The 24,115-nt window shown below is 43.3% G+C and overlaps 1 protein-coding gene across 2 annotated transcripts in view; it reads right to left on the bottom strand.

Annotated features, from left to right (window-relative positions):
• STXBP4 (syntaxin binding protein 4) overlaps positions 1-24,115 on the bottom strand; it is a 278,419-nt gene that overhangs the window by 250,074 nt on the left and 4,230 nt on the right. The window contains exons 2-6 of one of the 2 annotated variants that reach the window (XM_075014469.1): positions 22,479-22,551; positions 12,846-12,919; positions 12,561-12,656; positions 3,755-3,824; positions 2,857-2,931 (exon numbers count right to left, since the gene is read on the bottom strand). In XM_075014469.1, coding sequence (XP_074870570.1) covers positions 2,857-2,931; positions 3,755-3,824; positions 12,561-12,656; positions 12,846-12,919; positions 22,479-22,513 — 350 coding nt within the window. In that variant the 5' untranslated portion in view covers positions 22,514-22,551. Of the gene's footprint in view, positions 1-2,856; positions 2,932-3,754; positions 3,825-12,560; positions 12,657-12,845; positions 12,920-15,000; positions 15,053-22,478; positions 22,552-24,115 lie in introns of those variants that run through there. The other variant, XM_075014468.1, reaches the window with a different exon arrangement.

Below are 24,115 nucleotides of genomic sequence, written 5' to 3'. Positions count from 1 at the left end.
ATGAGAACACTGGAAGGAGAATTGACAATACATTTGGAAGTCAAGTGTGATAGAGTCTTCTTTAAATCTAGAATTTATGTAGCATCAGAAATTCTTCTTGGCCTTGTTTCAGGGCTGCTGTGCACCAGAAAGAATGAAAACATTCCCAGAGACATGGATTTGATCACATAGTCACCATCACTGGGTAGAATCTGATTATACGGTTTTCAAACTGACATAAATTTTCTAACAGTTTCCAGCTGCCTTTTTCCCATGCAGTTGTACAAGCAGGAGATTGAAAACAAATGTTAGAAAGTAGAAATCACACAAGATAGATATTATGTTTCCCTGGAGCTCTGTGTCCTAGTTTGCAATCAGTACAACCAATTTACCTCTGTCTTCTTTTAAGGTTCTGGCCCTAAATAGACTGAGCTGCACTTAACTACCTCACTCCTTGAGCTGCCTCTAAACACTGGCCAGGAATTCATATATTCCAAGACTAGAAAGCACCATTAAGATCTGGTCTAACCCCAATGTATATAACACAGACCACAGAAATTCTCTACAATAATTATTAGAGCAGATCTGTGACCAATATATCTAATTTTGATTTGCAGGCATGTGTTGTATTGTTCTCCTCAAGGGGAGTACACAATTTAACATAAAGCTGGTTGCAGAATGAATCTTAAATCTGTGAATCCTCTTTTCTGTTAAAAATATTGACATTATTGGCTCTGTAGAAATCAAATAATTACTATTTCCAAACATTTCTGGAAGATTAAGAAACAGTTGGTTGAATTATTGGAGACATAATTAAAGTTGACGCTGCAAACCCCTTATGGCCATGTTTACACTATCCAAAAACTTTGAAATGGCCATGCAAATGGCCATTTCGAAGTTTACTAATGAAGCGCTGAAATACATATTCTGCGCCTCATTAGCATGCAGGTGGCTACGGCACTTCAAAATTGACGCGGCTCGCCACCGCGCGGCTTGTCCGGATGGGGCTCCTTTTCGAAAGGACCCCAGCTACTTCGAAGTCCCCTTATTCCATAGGATAAGTCGAAGTAGCCGGCCATTGCATGGCCATTTCGAAGTTTTTGGCTAGTGTAGACGTAGCCTATGAGACATTATTTATTCAACTAAGAAAAATACCTACTAAAAGTACTGATTATACTCTCATTTAAGATTTATAAGATTCTAAAATATAGTCATCATTACTATCTCAGCAATAAAAAGAAAGAAGAAAAGAAAAAGGTAGGGTAGGGGAAAGCTTTTACCTACAAACGGTATAAACCACAAAATATCAGAAAATGAGTATTACACAGTTTGGGCGGGGAGGTAACACAAATTGCCAAACTGTGATACCGGTTACAGCAGCAAAACTCCATTGACTATGCAGAGGTAACTGAAGTCACAATTTAGTAAACTGCTTAATAGCAATACAAATACACTTATTTAACTGGTACCCATCTATCACCAGGTTCTAGTTACAGATACAGAAACTGTTGCATATACATGAAGTATTTAATACAATATATATATGGTAAGAAATGAACTGCAAGCTCTTTAAGCAAATGTGGACACATTTAGAATAGCTAGTGGAGATTTCATCATGGGACAAACTCTGTGAATGATAAAGGGGCTCACAGATTTTAATTATTCAAGAAGGTTAGAGGAACTAGGCCAGTATGCTTTGGATAAAAGCAGATTAAGAGTGGACTTCAGAAGTATCTAAAACAGTCTGAAGAAGAGAGAGAGGATAGAAGATACAAAGCCACTTGAACTACTGTCAAATACAAAAATAAAGGGGCACAAACATAAGAGTAAGAAAGGCCATGCTCTAAAGGTATTTAGCTCGACTTCCTTTACACAGAGGGCAGTTAATAAATGGAACAGCCTAGAAAAGATAAAAACAATAGCAACTTTTCAATGATTTTCAAATATAGTTACATAAATATTTGAAGGAAACAGCTTCTAACTCAAAAGGGGGATAGATTTGGATGGGCTTCCTGGCTTCTTTCCATCCAAGCATTTCTTGTTTCAGTGTCATTTTATATGACTGTCTATAGACAACAAGATTAAAGGGATATTTTAGTGTAACTGTCCTCATAATGTAGGAATTTTGCACTACTGCACTGAACAGTTTAACCTACTTATCCCCACTAATTCAGAGCTCATAAATCAAGAGATTGAAAGGGCCTTATATTCAGATGTTAAGCACTAGATAAACTATTTAAAGTTTACTAGTGTCAAATACTAATAATTTTTTAAAATTCTGCGTGTCTTAAAAAGACAACAGTCAGGAAAACATGACTATGATGAAAGCAAATACTTTATATTATTATTTAATTGTACCAGGTAATAATGAACACTTTGTTCATGAAACATGGATGGGTCAGAACTTGCAGCCTTTACACATGTGAGTAATCCCAATGAACTAACTGCGACTGATCATTTCACTAAGGTGAGGAGGGTTAATATTACTTTCCGACTTTAGCCTAACGTTCATATATTCATGCAATGTGGACAGCATGGCCCTGAGAGTCACATATAAAATATACTGATGCATTCTCAATTCCTCACTGTTATCATTCTTGATAGGAATCTTGTTATCATAGGTCAGGGTGTACCACGTGTGCATATAGAGGGAAAAGATACTAAAAACTCTGACAAAATGCATTATGCTGTAAAACGTTTAAGCAAAATACAAAAACACAAATCACATTGTGAATATCATATGACTAATACCTAATTTGTAAAACATCTAAATTAAATGACACATTTAGTGTGAGTGCACTGGGGTTGCTGGAGGGAGGGAGAAGGGGAAGATGATATAGTGATAATTTATATATATAAACATTTTAATTCCCTTACTTTGCTTCTTCATCTCTAGCAACCAGCAAAGATATGTGATTAGTTGCTGATGCCATTCGCAAAATGTCAACAGCTCTGGAAAAGAAAAAATAGAACAAATAAAAAAGCAAATGTATCTATTTTCACTGCTTGAATGCAAGGGCTCTGCATTCAAAATGGCAGAAAATTGAACAAATGCTTACCTTATCAAACCATTTTACAAACATATGTTTGATACATAGAGTCCTGGGCTATTTTATGGCACGAAAAGGTTATATGGGTCAGAAGTTAGCTTTTAATTTTGTACTGTTTAAATGTGGTTTGGGGATTTTCTTGTTTGTTTTTCCTAATTGGTACTACGGTAGATTTATTTGGGGAGCAGAGGTGTTTGTAACATAAATCCTAACTCTCGATCACTGTTTGGGGCTTTATAGTGATGGCCCGTGTTACCTCCTCAGACTCTAACATAAAGAATACAGACCACTTCTCTGCTTTAATTACCCCACATGGGTGAAAAAGAAATGCCAATTATTAGCAATATACAACCAAATCACTTGCCTTAAAGGATATCCAGTCAAATACTATAATAATTACAGCAACATTAAATATTTTACTATCGTAATACTATTTTCACACGAATTTATGCACACATTCTGCAACATACATGAAATCTTTTTAATCAGCTTTTCTGCAGGCAAAACCCCCACTAATGTCAAGGATATTTGTTGAGAAAGGACAGCTATACTGTATTGGGTAGGTTGGGACAAAGGCAACGTTAAATGCAACTCCAAGGATTTTGGTGCAGTTATACTCTTTTAATCAGTATTATTTTGGTCCAAATTCTTTGATTGTATAATCCCAGTATTAATAACATTGTTCCAAGATCCAGGAAAACATTTAATTATCTTTATGAACATACCTTTCACTGGTTACACCAACTAAATTTTCTCCATTGACATCTAAAATTAGGTCTCCAGTGAGCAGCCGGCCTGATAAAGAGATTAACAAAAGATAATAATAGAACCATAGACCACTACAATTGGAAGGGACCTCGAGAGGTCATCAAGTCCAGTCTCCTGCCCTCACGGCATGACCAAGTACCATTCCAGACCATCCCATATAGATGTCTATCTAACCCGCTCTTAAATATTTCCAATAATGGAGATTACACAACCTCCCCAGGCAATTTATTCCAAAGGTTAACCACCCTGAAAGTTATGAAGTTTTTCCTAATGTCCAACCTAAACCTCCCTTGCTGCAGTTTAAGCCCACTGTTTCTTGTTCTATCCTCAGAAGTTATGAAGAACAATTTTTCCCCCTCCTCCTTGTAACACTATTTTAGGTACTTGCAAACCACTATCACGTCCCTGCTCAGTCTTCTCTTGTCTAAACTAAACAAGCCCAACACTGAGGAGCAAATATGCTGTGCTCCAAGTCCTAAATAAGGGTGGAGGTGAGTGAAGTGTTGGACTGGTGAAAGGGGAGGGCTGCTTCTCAGTGATGGCCTGCTCCACTGAGAGTGATTGTGCTATTACGAAACTGACATAGTTATAGCTGTGGCTTACACCACACTACTAACAGGAGGAATAGGATTACACCCAAAAGGAAAAGAAACACCCTGCTGGGGTTTTTCTAACTCCCAGTAGTTCTCTAAAATAGCCCACGGGTTGGTGGAATTCATTGGCTGTTATCTATCCTGATTTCTAAGAGCTGTTATCTATCCGCAAGAAGCGTGAGTTTTGAGTTTCAGGGGCTAGGACTTCAGGATTAATAGGAGAAAGTGATGTACAGATACAAACACCACTCTGTTCTGTAGAACACGGAGGTTGAGCGGACCACGCTTCCCAGCTGAGGCAGCTTGCTTTCAGAACTTCCCGCTCATTGGGTCAAAGCCCTCTCGGGGTCCTGGGGCGTCTTTGCCTCAGCCTTACACGTGACCCTTACAGACTCATAAAACTAAAGACATACATACAGCAATACACATAGCTATGGTAAGCTGTGTCTACACGTGCACGCTACTTCAAAGTAGCGGCACTAACTTCAAAATAGCGCCCGTCGCGGATACACGCGTCGGGCGCTATTTCGAAGTTAACTTCGACGTTAGGCGGCGAGACGTCGAAGTCGCTAACCCCATGAGGAGATAGGAATAGCGCCCTACTTCGGAACGTTGAAGTAGGGACAGTGTAGACGATCCGCGTCCCGCAACGTCGAAATTGCCGGGTCCTCCATGGCGGCCATCAGCTGGGGGGTTGAGAGACGCTCTCTCCAGCCCCTCAGCTCACTGGTGGCCGCGTGGAGCGGCCCCTTAAAGGTCCCCTCCCCCGCCCTGACTCTGCAGGAAGCTGAGGCAACGTGCAGGCTGCAGCCTGCACACGCGGGCAGCCTGCAGAGCCCTCAGCCCACCACAGAGCGGCGATGGCGAGCCAGGAGCCCCCCCAGCGCCCCCAGGGGACCCCCCCCAAGGGGAGCCAGGGCAGCCAGCCCAGCCAGAGGGCCACCCAGTCTGGGAAGCGGCAGCGGGGCCCCTCCTGGACGGAGGCCGAGCTGCGGGACCTGCTGGGGCTCTGGAGCTAGGAGGAGGTGCTCCAGGTAATGGGGAGCAAGAGGCGGAACGCGGATGCGTTTGCTCGGCTGGCCAACGGCCTGGCTGCCCGGGGTCACCCTGCCCGCACTCCGGACCATGTCCGGAGTAAGGTGAAGGAGCTGCGGCAGGGTTATGCCCGGGCCCGGGATGCGGCCAGCCGATCTGGGGCCGCCCCCGTCACTTGCCCCTTTTACAGGGAGCTCAGGGACATCCTGGGCTCCCGGCACACCTCCTCCCCTCCGGCCACCCTTGACACCTCGGCTGACGAGCCCCAGCAGGCCCTGCAGCCGGAGTCCGACCCGGAGGCAAGCCCCGCACCCCTGGGGCCCCCCCCGGAGGCCATCCCCGGGACATCGCGGCAGGAGGAGGAGGAGGAGGAGGAAGGGGGCTCCTCCTCCACAGAATCCAGCCTGCAGATCCTCCTCCTGCCATCCTGGAGCAGCAGCAGGGCCTCCGACCCCCGGGGATCTCCGGACCATGGGAGCGGACCCACAGGTAGGTACCCCTCTCTGGTGGACACCCTGGGGCTTGAGGGGCGGGGGTAACAGATGTGTCCAGGGCCCCCCACACGCTCACATGGCCATGGCCCCAAGGACACCAGCGCCATGGCCCTCACAGCACTGCAGCCATCAGCCCATGCCCCCGCCACCCTGCATGACAGTGCCATGCCCCATCCCCGGGCCAGGGGGCAGCGGAACCTCGAGGGGCCCCCGGGAGGAGGGGGTGGGACACCCTGCAGCAGCAGCATGTGATGGAGTGGGGAGAGTGCCAAAGGGAGACTCAGGCTACATATGAGCCACAGGAGCCGAGGAGCTCCCAGTGCCAAAGGAGGATCCTGGCGCTACAGCTGGCAAGTGACACCTCTGCCCTGAGCAAACAGGAGGGAGGAGCCGAGCTGGCTTGGAATTGGGGAGCGAGGGCAGGGGCCACAGGTAGAGGCTAGGGGAAGGGAGAGCTGGTAGGCAGCCAGCCAGAGGAGGGGGAAAGCTGCATCCCAGAAGGGCCCCCCTTGGGGTCTTCTCCCCACGACGGGTTGGAAGGACTGTCTCTTCCAACAGCTGGTGCTGTCACTCCTGCCAGAAACTGGCCATCTGTGGCCTAAGAAAGCTCTCCTGCTCTCAGACCCTGCGGGGTGAAGTGAGAGTCGCTCCCACCAGGGGACGGGGTGCAGGGCAGGGGGACCCCTGAACCCCATCCATCACAGCAGCATCTCCCGGGGATGGGGAACCTGCAGCACAGGGCCGGGGGGACAAAGGCCACGGCTCGGGGCCCACACTAACGCCTGTCTCCATTCCTCTTTCCCCCCTCCTCTCCTGTGTCCTGCACCTGCACCTGCACCATCCGAAGGACCAGAAGAGAGCGCCAGCGAGGCCTCGGTTGTCCCGGAGAGCCCTCCGGGACCCTCGCTCCAGGGCAGCCCCTCGGCCGAGGAACGACCGGCCCCGCGGAGGGCAAGACGGCGGACCCTGCGCCTACTACCGGCGGCGGCAACGGACCCCCAGCTGCTGGCCATCCTCCGCCGGCAGCTGGAGGTGTCGGAGCAGCACCTCCAGCTGCAGGAGCGGGCGCTGGCCTGGCGCCAGGAGGCATGGGGGGCCTATATGCAGACATTCAACCGGCTGGTTGATTACCTGGCCCCCCATGCCGCGCCGGCCGAGCCATCGCCCGCCCTGCCCGCTCCTGCAGCCCCACCACCAGCTGCTCCAGCCGTCGCCGGGCCGTCCGCCGTCGCCCCACCACCCACCCGCGAGGGCCACAGCGCCGAGGGACCCCTGGAGCCCCCTGAGACTCGCCGGCGCCGGTACCTTCCTGTCCAGCCCGCTCCCACCCAGCCGCGGACCAGACTGCAGGCACGGCAGGGCTCCCGGCCGGGCACGCCCAGTGCTGGGCTCTAGGGGCCCGGGACGTGGCCCCCCCCCTTGTTGTATATAGTTTGAATGTTTGTTTTTGGTGCCCCCGTTTGCCCTGTCCCCCCCATGTAAATAGTTCTCCCCGTTCTCCTCCCTGCTTTTCTTTTTTGTTGATGGCGCACACTTCTTTGCTTTGTTGTTGTATATTGTTTTATTTGTGCACATCTTGCTTTTGTTGAACGTTTGTCCCTCCTTTTTGGTTTCTGTTTCACATATTTATTTATTTACAAAAAAAAAAAAAGGTTTGGTAAAGAGGAAAAAAAAGTTTACGTTCACCCACACGTTCGTGCTGTCATTTGTCCAGGACGAGTGGGAGGCGGGGGCGGTGGGGTGCTCCATGGTGTGAGCGTTGGGGCAGGAGTGTGGGGGAGGAAGGGGCGGGCAGTAGGGGGCCTGGGCAGAGTTCACCCCGCGGCCTGTTGGTCGAAGTGGGCCCGCAGGGCCTCCCAGACCCGGGTCCCCTCTGGGTCCACCTGCCGACTGGGGGCAGCAGGTGGCTGCACGTGTGCCCTGCCGGCCTCCGCAGCCGAGCCCTGCAGAAAGGTCTCCCCCTTGCTCTCCACGAGGTTGTGCAGGGCACAGCAGGCACCCACAATCTGGGGGATGTTGTTGGGGCCCGCATCCAGGCGGGTCAGGAGACATCGCCAGCGTCCCTTGAGGCGGCCAAATGAGCGCTCCACCACCTGGCACGCACGGTTCAGGCGCTCGTTGAAGCGCTCCTGGCTAGCGGAGAGATGGCCCGTGTAGGGGTGCATGAGCCACGGCCGGAGGGGGTATGCCGCATCTGCGATGACGCAGAAGGGCATGGTGGTGTCCCCCAGAGGGATCTCCCGCTGGGGGATGTAGGTCCCCGCCTCCAGCCGGCGGCACAGGCCCGAGTTCCGGAAAACCCGGGCGTCGTGGGTGCTGCCAGGCCAGCCCACGTAAATGTCCTGGAAACGTCCCCGGCTGTCCACCAAGGCCTGCAGGACGACAGAATGGTAGCCCTTCCGATTGAGGTATCGTCCTCCACTGTGATGCGGGGCGCGGATGGGGATGTGAGTCCCATCCAGAGCCCCGAAGCAGTTGGGGAAGCCCAGGGTGGCAAAGGCGGCGACAGTGGCATGTGGGTCCCCCAGCCTCACGAGCCTGTGCAGGAGCATGGCGTTGATGGCACACACGACCTGCAGAGAAAGCACATGGGACAGCCCCAATGAGGGGTGAGCAGGGTGTGCGTGGCCCTGCCCTGCCCTGCCCTGGCCCCCCTGCCCTGCCCTGCCCTGCCCTGGCCTCCCCCTGTGGGTTCTCTTACCTCCATGAAGACAGCCCCGACGGTGGCCTTTCCCACACCAAACTGCTGCCTCACAGATCGGTAGCTGTCCGGAGTGGCCAGCTTCCACACAGCGATGCCGACCTGTTTCTCCACAGGGAGGGCACGCCGCATGGCAGTGTCCCGGTGCCTGAGTGCGGGGGTGAGCCACTGGCACAGCTCCAGGAATGTCTGGCGGGTCATCCTGAAGTTCCTGAGCCAGTGGTCGTCGTCCCACTCCCCAAGCACCAGCCGCTCCCACCAGTCGGTGCTGGTGGGGTAGCTCCACAGCCGCCGGCATCTCCTCCCCTGGGGCAAGAAGGTAGTCAGCTGCCTCCCACATGGCATGAGCCAGGGCAAGCCCTGCTCCTGCCGGGAGGGCTGGGTGGACCTCTAGCTGCTGCTGCTGGGGGTCCATGACTGCAGCGCCCAGGGTCTGTGTGCCTATGGCTCCTCAGACAGCGTGCTGTGCAGGCTGAGTGTATGTGGGAGGGGCCCTTTAAGGGAGCGGCTAGCTGTTGCCCCGGAAGCGCTAGTCCGCCCGTTGACCCTGTCTGCAGCTGTGCCTGGCATCCCTATTTCGATGTGTGCTACTTTGACGTGTAGACGTTCCCTCGCTGCGCCTATTTCGATGTTGGGCTGAGCAACGTCGAAGTTGAACATCGACGTTGCCGGCCCTGGAGGACGTGTAGACGTTATTCATCGAAGTAGGCTATTTCGATGTCGCAACATCGAAATAAGCTATTTCGATGTAGGCTTCACGTGTAGACGTAGCCGTAGGGTATCAAAAGAAAAGTCAGAGATAAAATGCAACTGCTAACTTTTACTTATGTAGCTGAGCAGGTACAGGAACAAAACAATAAAACACTGCATCTGGCTATCTAAGCTATACTGTTACAAATTTCTTCGTGGTACCAATAGGTTTTCACACACTACTCTATTTAACTCGTGAGCAGGCAGGAGGAGCAGCGAAGGGTGATCAGTCCTTGTCGCAGACCGCATCCGGTCTCTCCAGGATTCAGGAGTTCCTCCTCCTCCTTAATTTGTTGCCCCCTTTTATGATCTGCCGTTTGCTGGCTCCACCCAAGGCCTGACACATCACATCCTGGTTGCTTCTGCTTCTCTTCGCCTGCAGCCCCTCTCAGCCCCCTCCCCTTTTTACACAACCATACATCCCATACTTCTTTTTCCCTTTTAAGGTATGCAGCTGGCGCCTCTGGGCTGCTAGGTCAGAGGCCATGGCTCTTTTCTGTATAGGGTTTTCCTGTTTGTCAATTTTAGACTGGGGGGGTTGCTGCAGACAGTGCAGTCTGCAAGCACTTCAGTAAATTCCATTGCTAACTGGGTTAGACTTCCCCAGTTCACTTGGTTCCTCAGTTCTTGGTCTGGAGTTTGTGGTTTAGCCTTTTGTGCTAAGGCACATTACCCTATCACAATTTAAAAGGGTCTCTGGACCCTGCTTCCACCCCATGTACCTCACCACATTGTTCAAGTGCCCATGCAATTCACCCTAACGTGCCCGAGTGTGGCCGTTCACTTAAGGGTCACCAGGTAATTTTGCACAAATACTTCCAGTCTTTCCTCACAGCTCATATTCTCTAAACCTTTAATCATTCTTGTTGCTTTTCTCTGGACTTTCTCCAATTTCTTCACATCCCTCTTGAAATGCGGTGCCCAAAACTGGACACAATACCCCAACTGAGGCCTAATCAGCACAGAGTAGAGCGGAAGAATGACTTCTCATGTTTTGCTCACTACACTACTGTTAATGCATCCCAGAATCATGTTTGCTTTTTTTGCAACAGTGTCACACTGCTGACTCGTATTTAGCTTGTGGTCCACTATGACCCCTAAATCCCTTTCAGCAGTACTCCTTGCTAGACAGTCGCTTCCCATTCTGTATCCATGAAATTGATTACTCCTTCCTAAGTGGAGCGTTTTGCATTTGTCCTTATTAAACTTCATTCTGTCTACCTCAGGCCATTTATCCAGCTTGTCCAGATTTTGGATCTGCAAATTCACTAAGCGTGATCTGTATGCCACTATCTACATTAGTGATGAAGATACTTAACAGAACCGGTCCCAAAACAGACACCTGCAGAACCCCACTTGATATGCCCTTCCAGCATGATTGTGAGATGTTATTAACTACCTTCTGAGAACGTTTACCCAGCGAGTTATACACCCACCTTATAGTAGCCCCATCTAAGTTGTATTTACCCAGTTTATTGATAAAAAGATCATGCAAGACCATATCAAATGCCTTACTAAAGTCTACGTATACCACATCCACCACTTCTCCCTTAACCACAAGACTTATTATCCTACCAACGAAGACTATCAGATTGGTTTGGCATGATTTGTTTTTCTACAAATCCATGCTGGCTATTAAACCTATCACCTTATTTTCTTCAGATGTTTGCAGCTGAATTCCTTAATTACTTGTTCCACTATCTTTCCTGGCACAGAAGTTAAACTGACTGGTTTGTAATTCCCTGTGTTGCTCTTATGCCCCCTTTTTATAGAGGGGCACTATATTTGCCCTTTTCCAGTCTTCTAGAATCATTCCTGATCTCCATGACTTTTCATAGATGATAGCTAAAGGCTCAAATACTTCCTTTCTCAGCTCCTTGTGTATTCTAAGATGCACTTCATCAGGCCCTGGTGACTTGCAAACATCTAACTTTTCTAAGTAATTTTTAACTTGCTCTTTTTTTATTTTATTTTCTAAGCCTATCCCCTTCCCACTAGCATTCACTATGTCTGTGTCTACATAGTGTCCTGATAGGAGAATATTAATGAAGTGCTACAATGAATATGCAGCACCTCATTAGGCTAATTCTCGCCACGGCAACTTCAAAGTTGCACGGGTACTTCAAAGTGCTTGAGGCTACACGGCATGCTGGCACTTTGAAGTTCACAAATACAAAGTTGCCATGGGGAGAATTATTAGCCCAATGAGGCGCTGCATATTCATTGCAGCACTTCATTAGTATTCTCTGCACAGGCTGATTACCGTGCCCCCTTCGAAGAAGGGAGCTAGTGTAGACACAGCCTAGGTTAAGCACTCCTTCATCAAACTTCTTGGTGAAGACCAAAACAAATCAGTAATTAAGCACTTCTGCCATTTCCAAGTTTTCTCTCTCCTCACTGAGCAATGGACCTACCCTGTTCTTGATCTTCCTCTTGCTTCTAATACACTTACAGAATGTCTTCTTGTTACCCTTTATGTCTCTAGCCAGACTGCACTTTTTGGGTCTTTGCCTTTCTAGTCTTGCCCCAGCATATATGTATTGTTTGCTCATATTCACCCTTTGTAATTTGTCCTAGTTCCCACAAAAGTAGTAATAATGCAAAAGTCTGTATAACAGGGGAAAAATGGAAAACAGACTTTTACTTTTGCTGCAATCCAATGTAAGAATGACTGAGAAGTTCAGAAACCATGTGTGTTTGTGCGTGTGTGCACATAAGTGACCTAGTAGAGAGTGGAATTTTCTCCGCAGTTAAATTCTATACAACATAGTTTGGTTCATCCACATAAACCACTTACAACATGATTATAAAACGTTCACATGAACTCATTAGAACTATTTCTAAACAAAGGACCTGATCTTGTGATATGCTGAATGCCCTTAACTCTCACTGAAGCCACTGGAAGTCATGGGCTTTCAACATCTCACAGTGTAGAAAGCTGACAATGTGGACAGATCATAAACTGATTTCAGGCTGGCCTGATCTAGATTTGAATGGATGCCCATTACTGTGAATCCTCCACAGCCTCCCTTTCTCTCCTCCACAATATAAATTGAAAAATGACGCATCTTTGCTGACCTACACATTATTTTCTGGGTACATACTGAAAATAAAATTTAAAGAGCTATTTTGTTTTCTTGACAGCTTCCTGCATAACGAGAGATTCTACAGAATATATAAAAATATTTACTATCTATAGCAGCAATCCCTCCAGGCAAAATTTTCTTTACGAAAATTCCATAGTCTTCTTCAGTTTGCTCCTGATAACCTCCAATAATTTTAATCCCTGTTGAAAAACAGATATAAGCAAGAAACTGGTCATCCTCTCCACTGCAAAAACACATTCACACAAATATGTCAAAAGACTGAGAAACTTCAACCCCCACTGATGTCAGTGTGAATTGGAAATGTGCAGAAGGTGCACAGCACCTCTCAAAATTTTGCTTATTTAGAGTCAAAAATGTTATCTAATTACCTAATCCATTCTGACAGTCAGAAAAAGTAATGCGGTGAACAGCTCGATTGATTCCATAAGGTCCCATAATAGTCCTAAAACAAGCAAATAAATAAATAAAATTAGAGCTGCTGCAATTTTAGTCCTGAAGATTTACTTGGAGAAATATAAATGTACACACATTGAAGTGATTGCAATTATACATCTAGTTTTTAAAAAAGCAAACACATTTACTTCACTGAACGTTATAAACACAGGCTGAACCTACGGATCCTGATGAGTACCTGACTAGAGAATTTGCCAGACGACAAGAGGCCAATATTTTCTAGCACATTTCCAACACTTCCACTTCCTACTGAGCTCTTAGAAAACAGTTAGGTGTAAATTACAGATAAATAACTACACAGAACACTGAGAGCCAGGACTGCTTGCTGGAAATAAACTTTATGGGACCACAGGAAACTTGGCTTCACCCATGATAAGTGGCTGTCTAGCTAACTAAAATCATGCTGGATTACAGATGTTGCTAGACAAGAGTGTTCCGGATTAGAGAGGTTCACCCTGTACTGTGGAGGTTGCAAATAACACATGGCCTGAAAGTTAAATGACTCCTACTTTAAATGACCCTGATTCCAACTTTAGGGACATACTAATAGATAACATTTGTGTTTTTGTGCGTTTAGATACATATTATTAGAGTAGTAACAGTGTAAATCTCTAGTGCAGGAGTCAGCAACCCTTCTGAAGCAGAGTGCTAAAATTTGACCTTTGACCTTTTGACCACTATGTATGGCAGGAGTGCCACTGATACTTTTTAAAACCACTAAGACTGTGTCTACACTAGGGGAAAACTTCAGAACGGCCATGCTAATGGCCAAATCGGAGAATACTAATGAGGTGCTAAAATGAATATTCAGTGCCTCATTAGCATGCTGCCGGCCACGGCACTTGAAAGTGCCGTGTTTCGCTCGTGTGTGGCTCATCTACACAGGGGTCCTTTTCAAAAGGACCCTCGAAAGTTCGAAATCCCCTTATTCCTAGCTGATAGTCCTACTTACAGTACAATGGTGGCTCTCGCTCCAGCCCCGCACTAAGGAGAGGAATCCGGGGAGGGGTCTCTGGCCCCAGCCCCACGATGTGAAGGGAAACCATGGGAACACAATGGATACAAATGCTAAACTTATAAAGCTGCCCTGTAATATCTAAAATATGGGGGAAGACTGGAAAAGAAATGATTGCTCATAACATTCTGAAGAAAACTGCTGACAATTCAAAATGCAATATTTACAAATCAGATTGTGTGAACTACATTTTAGAGGGTTAAGTAGGGCTGTGATTTTAACATGAGATATACCTGAATGAAAATTGAGAGCTCAAACTTTGCAATTAACATTTCAAAAGACACTCAACAATACATGAACTTTAAAATGACTTTATGACTCAAAAACAAAAAGAGTGGGATTTTCAGAAATTATCAAGTGACCTAGGTGTAGAAGCCTTATTGACTTTCACTGTGAATTGTGCTCCAGCATTCGCTTAGGGCCACATCTTTAAGTGGTGTAAATCATCATAGCTCTAGTGAATAGAATGGGTCTATGACTACTCACACCAGCTGAGAATGTGACCCTAAGAGGCTTCTGAAAATCTCATCCCCAGTATTTTTATGGCATTGGAATAAGCAGTAATTAAAAAACACACGTTAGTGTACTTTGTGAAAGAACAAAAATAAGATTAAATCTAATATTTAATATAAACCAAACAACATTTGATACATCATTCTTCTCTCTCCTACAAAATCTTGTCAGAAATGTTATTACACAATTTTACATATTGAGAAAAGCAAGTGAAACCTGATACCAAATAATACCCAAGTGAAGCTACAGAACATCTGTGCTGTATGTATAACTGACTGATGCTGGACTTTTGCAGAAGAAACAAACAAACAGAAATTAAAACCTCACATTCCAAATAATATATTCAGTGCTAGCACAGAATTGCAGTACTAATAGCTGTGAGATAAGATCCTAATAAGGGATATTAAAACTAATTAAAAGCTAGATATTCTAGAGTACCAAAACAAAACTGAAAGGAGTCACAGCTTTGAAAATACCTTTATTGAACTTTTATTAGTTCATACACTATAAAAATGCTATTAAAACCTAATGGTTTGGCATACCAGTACAAGAGAGAGAGCCCATCAAAATGTTCTGGTTCATCTTCATCCATCAGTGAAAGCAGGGACATTCTTCAAGATCTCAGTAAAAAGAGGAACAAAAGCATCCAAAAGGCACTCAATATTTTCAAGTCAGTAGGACAACAATTACATGCAGGGCAATTTCTTTAATCAGCTAAAAAAAGCAAAAATCTCAGCAGACACAGACTGTGTCTCTATTTAATCTCGTCTGAAACCATGTGCGTCACATGGGCTAAGTCACCTATTGAAGGAATGTTTACTTTTTTCCCTGTATGGGATGGGGATTTATAACAATATTCAAGTCTCAAAATGCACAAATGTGATAAAAATTACGTGCATCTGCATCAGATATGATTATATGATGATGATCCTGCAGGTCCATCTGTCAGCAAACAGGTCACAGACAAGATGCGTCTTTTTGATATATCCTAGAATTTACACCCTGTCCCTCCTCCATGATCCTTCAATTAGGGTCAAGTACAATATACAGCTAACTCCGTCTCTTTGATCTTTTTAAAGCAATCTTCCTAATAGATTGCACTACACACACACAAAAAAGCCAACTAATCAACAGACAGACAGATAAGCTACCCATGAAAGAAATAGCAAAAACCCTCAGAAGTTTTCATTCACTCTGTCACGGCAGTGAATTAAAGCTATGTTTAAAAACTAACACTAGTGTTTTCATCCACAGCAGATGAGTTAATGCAGAACCAGCATTATTAAACAATTCACTCTTTTTACTTTATATATAAGTAAATGCTGTAAATAAATATTGGTAATGGTTGCTTTTTAATGGACAATTAATAGATAGCAAAATGTAAGGAAGATTTTCCTGTTGTTCTTACTTTTTTCCTGTGATGAGGTAAGCAAAGAATAAAATTATTTTAAGTCACATTTCTGCACTATCTCAATCTTTCCAATACTGCTCTCTTTATTTCTGATTCATTTTAGCAATACGGTCTTTTACTTGGTTTTCTTGAAGAAACAAGCTGAAAGAATAGAGATGATCTTTTATTTAGATCCTCACTGAATAATCAGAATATATCTTACAAAATAAAAGTAATGTATTGAGCTTTTATAAAATAATGAAAAGGGTTCCCAGAAACAGTCTCATAATTTTCAGTGCTAATACGCTGAGACACTTCTTTTAATGAATTACTAAAGACAAATAGAATTTCAATGTCTGTCCATTTTAGATAAAATCTAATGGGCCTACAGCAAGCATGCTTGAAGATATGCACTATGAAAATACCCTCATCTGGATTACAAGGAGGGTAAGGGGCTAGAGGGAAACTAGAGAGCTGTAGTTCTTAGTCCAACAGATGACCCGTCTGCAGTCAGGGCATGCTCTAGTCTAGAGCGAGACATGTACAGTTTTGAAGATCTACTATTTTGGCAAAATATTATTTCATTCCATTTTAACATTTTAAAAACGTTTCTCATGGAGGTAGGAAATGAACTCGTAAATTCACATCACCACTCCCCCAAAATCATGAACAAGGAGCTCGATTTGCCTGTCTTCATTTCTTTATAAAAGGAAATGCACCATTCCTCTGTGAACAACAAGAAGTCCTGTGGCACCTTATAGATTAACAGATATTTTGGAGCATAAGCTTACGTGAGCAAAGTCCCGCTTCATCAGACACATCTGACCAAGTGGGCCTTTGCCCACGAAAGCTTATGCTCCAAAATATATGTTAGTCTATAAGGTGCCACAGGACTTCTTGTTGTTCTCGAAGATTACTAACATGGCTATCTCTCTGATACCGTTTCTCTGTGTTTCTCTCACCTCAAAAACCTTAGCTGCAAAGGAAGATGAATCCCCTCTAAAGTAGGGAGCAGCACTGTAAGCAGACAGCATCTGTCCATGTTTGGACCCACACAGCAGGGGTTACCAGAACAAATGCAATACAGTGCTCCTTCTTAAAGTTACAGTGCACACATTCGGCTGATGGTTCATTTTTTTCAGGTAGTTTTAAAAATAATTTTCACTGTAAGCACTGAACTGTGCTGGGTACAAACAAATAAAACAAGAGTCCCTGATTTAAGGAGATTATAGGCTAAATAAATAAGGTACACACACAGTGGGAATATAGACGGGTTCAGAGAGGTAAAGTGACTTGCCCAAGGGTACACAGCAGATAACTTACTGAGCTGAAACAAAATCCACATGCCCTCATTCCTGACTCCCACCATGTTCATGTGAGGAGTTACACTGGGGTCAACCAGACAACTCACATAAATCCAATGACCTGGATTTGGCTGTATACAGACTTGTTTATACCAGTTTAGCTCTGCCAGCATTAGCAGCATTAGGAGACTTGCAGTAGAGTTAGTGTATTAAGCACCATGCGATGTAACCTTGCTCAGACCATAGTTAATTGATATGGTGCTTAAAATATTACAGCCTTTTTTCAGCAAAGCTCCCAATGTTACTAAAACTACTGCCGTTGAATCAGTCGTTGCAACAGTGGGAATTCCCTATAAAATAACCCTTGCACAGAAGCTTCATTGGTATTTAGAGTAATGTTTTCTATTTAGCCAGTAAAAAGAAGGGTTAATGTGCCCATTAAAAGCATAAAATAAAATAAAATATCATTTTAAATAATTTCTTTTAAACCATGGATAAGAGATTTCCTTTCAACATACAACCAATGGGAAAAATTCCACCTTCTTATCCTTTGAGGCTTTTTTTTTCTGTTCAAATTAATTTCAAAGATCTGAAAAAGATCTTTTCTAAAGTTCAGAAAAATTGGATTCATGCTATATAAACTCCATCAGAAATGATAATTATATCTTTTAAGCAAGTATTCTTTAGACTATTCATTAAATACATTATAGTTCATTAGTTATCCTTCTCAATCAATCTGTTCTGTCAGTCTCTCAAAAAATTACATACATGCCTTCTTCCAGTTAGCATTGCTCAGCTTCTCTGAAGTGGTCTGTGAGGTGTTCTCCACATTTATGTTCCTCTTTTGCCACCTTTAGTAAATCTTTTTGATTCACACAGGAAAACTCTTTTGTTGCTTCCATTGTCTGACCTCTGTCTATCTGTATGCACCTCTCTCTCTCAAACAAACTCCTTTGGGGCATGGATCATCCCCTGTTGTATGCTTGGAAAGAACCTAGCTGATATTCGGCACTACTCTAAACAAATAATACATAAAGTAATGATGATAATAATACTGAGGAAAATGAAATTTCAGTAGATGTTTCCTGTAATTCCAGTATATACAGAGAAAAATACACAACGTGTTAGACAAAGAGATTAATAGGCTTCTTTGAACAGTTATAAATTACAAATTACTGAGGGTATCAATATGTGATGGCTTTTCTAGAACCATATTTTATTACCAGTTGGCAACTCAGGTTGGAAATATTCAAGTAATTTACCATCAGCTAAATAATCCTGTAATCCTTGGTACCAATAATCATGGATGCATTCATTTAAAAAAAAAATCAATGATAAATCAGACAAAAAAAAATCCTACGAAAGTCAATTATATAACAGTAACCTTTCAGGTTAAAACCTTAACGGGTGAAAATTCATTATGATATTATGGCCCTTAGACAGGTGAATGATTTGTTATATAATATGGAAAAATACTTGCATCTGGTATACAATACTAATTATTCCAAAAAATGAGTAATATGTGATTTGAAAGATTAAACTATATATTTCATTAAATAGCACTTGTTTAATCTAGAAAAAATTATGAGAAAACAATGTAACAATGTGAATTATTTTGGCTGTTCACTTGTACATAACTATTTCAAACATAAGGAATGTGGTGTTTTAACTTCATATAAACTTCAACTGACACCTAAACATGTGCATTACATATGTGATAATATAATTACATATACTGGAAAAGCGTACAGCTTCACACACACACAAATGCAATGCCTAATCTGCATGTGCCTATGTCCACAGAGAGAAACTGGGCAAATTACTTCTACAAATGACCAGTCATGCATAACCTTGGAAAATACCTAGATGAGTTGGTGTACACCCAAGGCCACATGAACCCCTGGTTGAGAAACACTGGTATACAGCATTTGCCAGATGGACAAGTACAAAGCCAATAAAGAAATACATTTTGTATTTATAATGTACATCAACATAGCCACCGTTTAAAAAATAAAAAATATTCACAGTTTTTTAAGTATCGTGATGTGGTATAAATGACAATGCAATTAACTATGAAGAATATTTGGTTAAGTTTCTTTGGCCTTATAAAAGGATATAGCCAAATGCTACATTGCATCTTTGCTTTTAATTTTCAATTGTTTTAGAAATGTATTTCTTTATTGACTTTGTACTTGTCCCTCTGGCAAGTACTGTATACCAGTGTTTCTCAACCAGGTGTATATGTACCCTTGGGTGTACACCAACTCATCTAGGTATTTGCCTAGTTTTACAACAGGCTAGAGAAAAAACACTAATAAAATCAGTAACATCTAAAAGCTCATTCAGACAATGAGTTTCTACTGCATCGTACATCTTACACTGAAATGCAAGTAAAATATTTCTATTCCAATTCATTTGTTTGATAATTAGATGGAAGAAAGTAAGCAAGTTTTCAGTAGTAGTCTTCTGTGATATTTTTGCCTGTTATCATAAGTAGTTTTAAGTAAGGTGTAACTTGGAATGCAAAACAAATCTGACTCCTGAAAAGGGTACAGTAATCTGGAAAGGTTAAATGGAACTTGTTTCAAGACTTCAGATTAATTTAGGAAGATTTTCCTTAACCAGTGGTATGCATACCCTTAGGTGTATGTGACAGAAGTCTGGGGGTACTTATAATTTTTTTACAAGGGGTACTTTATGAATAAAAGTTGAGAAACACTGTTGTATACTGTTTTCTTCCTTCCGTTTTCATTCAATTGACATTAAAATAGCTATTAATTTGCTTATTTTCCCAATACCAGTACAAATTTGTAAATATGAAAAGTTAGTTTGCCCATACTGAGAGCACAACTTATTGGTTCTGCACGAGCAAAGCAGACATGATACAATTCTGCACAAACTATCTGTGTATGTTTTAAATTATCATTTTTGCTGACATGCTTGGCACAGTTATCTAGCTGTTTTAAAAAAGTCTGGGAGTTAGGATTCCTGAATGCTATTTATTTTGAGCTAATCACAGAAAGGTTCCATGCGTTCAGTAACAGTTGATTTAAGGCTCTTAACTATAACCACTTGTAAAGTTAGTATAACAATATTTACATCTGACACAGTGTTTTTAAGAAGTTAATTAATAAATGTGTCTTGAACACTGAAATTTTGGATGAAAAAATACATGACAAATGCAAACATCAAAACATATAAACTCCATATTTTGCATGACCTTATTGTAGCTAGCTCATTTCTAATAGAAGCTCATTAAATACACATCTTCAATAAAATTATAACATGATACTCTGCAACAAGGGAACATTGTTCTTAATACACGCAGCTTTTCATCTCAAGGGTAGGCCTTAGTTTGCAACCAGTGTAGGTTCATAGACTAATAGGGCTGGAAGGGACCTCAGGAGATCACCTAGTCTAGTCCCCTGCATCAAGTAGGATCAACCCCAACTAAGTCATCCCAGCCAGGACCTTGTCAAGCTGGGACTTGAAAAACTCTAAGCATGGAGAATCCACCACCTCTGCAGGCAATGCATTCCAATGCTTCACCACCCTCCTAATGAAGTATCAAAACAAAAAGCAGTCAAGTAGCACTTTAAAGACTAGCAAAATAGTTTATTAGGTGAGCTTTCGTGGGACAGACCCACTTCTTCAGACCATATCCAGACCAGAACAGACTCAATATTTAATTTAATTTAAAATATTGAGTCTGTTCTGGTCTGGATATGGTCTGAAGAAGTGGGTCTGTCCCACGAAAGCTCACCTAATAAACTATTTTGCTAGTCTTTAAAGTGCTACTTGACTGCTTTTTGTTTTGATGGTGTATAGACTAGCACGGCTTACTCTCTGTTACTATTCCTGATGAAGTAGTTTTTCCTAATACCCAACCTACACCTCTCCCACTTTAACTTCAGACCATTGCTCCTTCTTCTGTCATCTGACACCACTAAGAACAGTTTCTCACCATCCTCTTTAGAGCTCCCCTTCAGGAACTTGAAGGCTGCTATTAAATCATCTCTCAGTCTTCTCTTCTGGAAACTAAGTAAGGCCAAATCCCTCAGCCTCTCCTCGCAGGTCATGTGCTCCAGCCCCTTAATCATTTTCTTTGCCCTTCTCTGAACGTGCTCCAGCATATCCACATCTTTTTTATCCTGAGGGGCCCCAAACTGGACACAATATTCCAGATGTGGCCTCACCAGTGCCGAATAGAGGGGAACAACCACTCCTCTAGATCTAGGTTAAATGAGTGGAAGATTTAAAAACTGTTTTTATTCAGAGTTTGCTGGTCTCCATCTAACACACTAAAAGCCATCACAGAGCTGTGTTAGTCTGTATGATCATAAAACAAAAAAGAAGCCATGTAGCACTTCAAAGACTAACAAAATAGTTTATTAGGTGATGAGCTTTCATGGGACAGACCCACTTCTTCAGATCTGGAAATTCTGATGAAAATACATTGGCATGACGAAAACATAACAGTGAGATAGAAAAAAAATGAAATGAAAACAGACTAATCAGCTACGTAGGACAGAAGGAAAGGGGCACTCAGGGCAGCTATCCTGGGGCCAGCTGCCTTGCTGGGGCCAGCTGCCACAGGGCCTTCCCCACCCTCTCCCGCTGGCTACGGCCAGCAGAGCAAAAACAAATTCCAGGCCAGGGATGGCAGAGCAGGTCCAGCTTCTGGCTAGGGCCAGATGCCGCAACGCAGCCCACCACTGCTGGGAACAGCAGAGCGGGGCTAGCTGCACTGCTGGGGCTGGCAGCGTTGCCAGGTTTGACACCAGTGAGGCAGCTTCCCCAGCCTTATGAGCAGTCCCCCTTCACCCCACAAGGGTCAGCAGAGTGGGGCTTGGACCTGCTAGACTAACTGGAAAATATGATTATTTGGAAACCCTTATTTCCCAGGGATGCTGGATAATCAAGCTTTACTATACCTAATGTCTACATTAAAAAAAATAAACCCACCCTTCAAGCAACACTCTTTTGCAACATCAAGACAGTCTCCGTAGGGACGCCACGGAATGAATGGACTTATGACTGAAATATTCTCCAACCCTTAAAGATGGCTGTGCTAAAGAAGAGATGAGATACCATTGTATGGTAATCTGGGGAAGCTTTTAGCAAGGAGAGACAGAGGCCTTCAATCTCGAGGGCCACTGAGAACAAGAAATTAGCACAATTAAAATATTTACATTTGTAAGAACTTGCTTTAAGAAATCACTAAAACAACTCACCACCACTCCATCAATGCCCGCTAAAGAGAACTTGATCCATTAACCCAGAGTTTATAGTATTCTTGTTAAAATAAAAAACAAACAAAACTTACTTTTTGTGTAAATTAAGGGACTCTACAGAGGCCATCGTCTTAGGTGAACTGTTCAATGTTGGAATGGAAGAGTCTGAAAGATAAACAACAGACCCACAACCAACATTAAATAAAGAATGCTGGAAAAAAGGAGGAACCACTTTTAGAAAGTGGCAGACGTTATTTTAAAATCTCGTACCATTTTTTAAAGATTGGTTGCCTGAACTTAGCTGGGAACAGGTCACTTCAGGACATAACTAATTCATGAATTCACTGATGCAAAGCAAAGTACCAAGGGCCTAACATCCCTGCCTCAAACCAGCAGTCATGTAGCACTTTAAAGACTAACAAAATAATTTATTAGGTGATAAGCTTTCATGGCTCAGACCCACTTTTTCAGATCTGGAGATCTAAAGAATTATAATAAATTACTTTGTTAGTCTTTAAAGTGCTACATGACTGCTGGTTTGTTTCGTTACATTACAAACTAATATGGCTACCTATCTATTACCATCCTTGCCTCAGTTCAGTTATTTGTTGCACCAGTATAAATCATAGTAGCTCCACTGACATAAATGAAGCGCCTGAGACTAAGTCTACAATGACACTTAACAGCTCTGTAACTTTCTGGTGCAAGGGTGTGGAAACTCACACCAACCAGCACGTCAGTGCTGTTAGCTACTCCGATTATGGAGATGGTTTTCACAGTAGAATGCTGGGAGACCTGCACTAGGGCCATAGCCACTTTCAGTTTAAAGCCTAAAACTAGACCCCTTGTGGATTTAAACCTGCTGTGATACCCAGTCCATCATGATTATATTGTAAGTGAACTACAGCATAACAGTACAGAGAATATGAACTCTGATTTTCTTCCAATATTGATTATAGAGCTTTTCTATCTTGTTCCATACACAGTAAAGGAAGAACCTGATCCAAGATTTTTTTCAAATTCTGGGACTTGCTATGAAGCACCAGTTTTGCTTTATAGATTTAAAAAGTCAGACACACAGGTATGGGACATAAGGTGCAATTAATTATTACTATTAATACAAACTATGCAAAGAGGTCAGCCTGATCATAACTGTGGGTCCATGAAAAACATGCCTAAATTTATTTAAGTTACAGTCATCTGACAAACTGCTGGAACATTGTGGCTGGGTCTCCACTCTTCCCCAACTTCGAAGGGGGCGTGTGAATCAGGGCAATGGGAGATTACTAATGAAGTGCTGCGGTGAATATGCAGCACTTCATTAGGCTAATTCTCCCCTGCCGCAATTTCAAAGTGTCATACTTCAAAGCGTCAGCATGCCCCCTTCGAAGCTGGGGGCAAGTGTAAACAAGACCTGTGAGTGTGAAAATAACTTACCAGTCATAGCTTATCTCTCTTTTATTGTCTAGTTCAAACATGTTAGTTTTAAATGAGCATGGCTTAATTCATCTTCCCTTATAGTTACTATCTTTTGCTAACAAGGAAAAAGAACAGTGGATATGATTTTCAACCCTTTTGGCTGAAGAAACAAGTATCCTCAACTGTAACAACAGTCATCCAATGTGTGTTACAATCTCATTTTAGAAGGCAGTGAATTTATTAATTGCAACATTTGGTAGAGTTGCCTGCCACCCTCTAGAGCAGTACCTGCCAAACATTCTGAAAAATA

This window comes from Carettochelys insculpta, chromosome 20 (assembly GCF_033958435.1).
Source record: "Carettochelys insculpta isolate YL-2023 chromosome 20, ASM3395843v1, whole genome shotgun sequence".
Lineage (NCBI taxonomy): Eukaryota > Metazoa > Chordata > Testudines > Carettochelyidae > Carettochelys > Carettochelys insculpta.
This window is presented reverse-complemented; position numbering and strand designations above follow the sequence as displayed.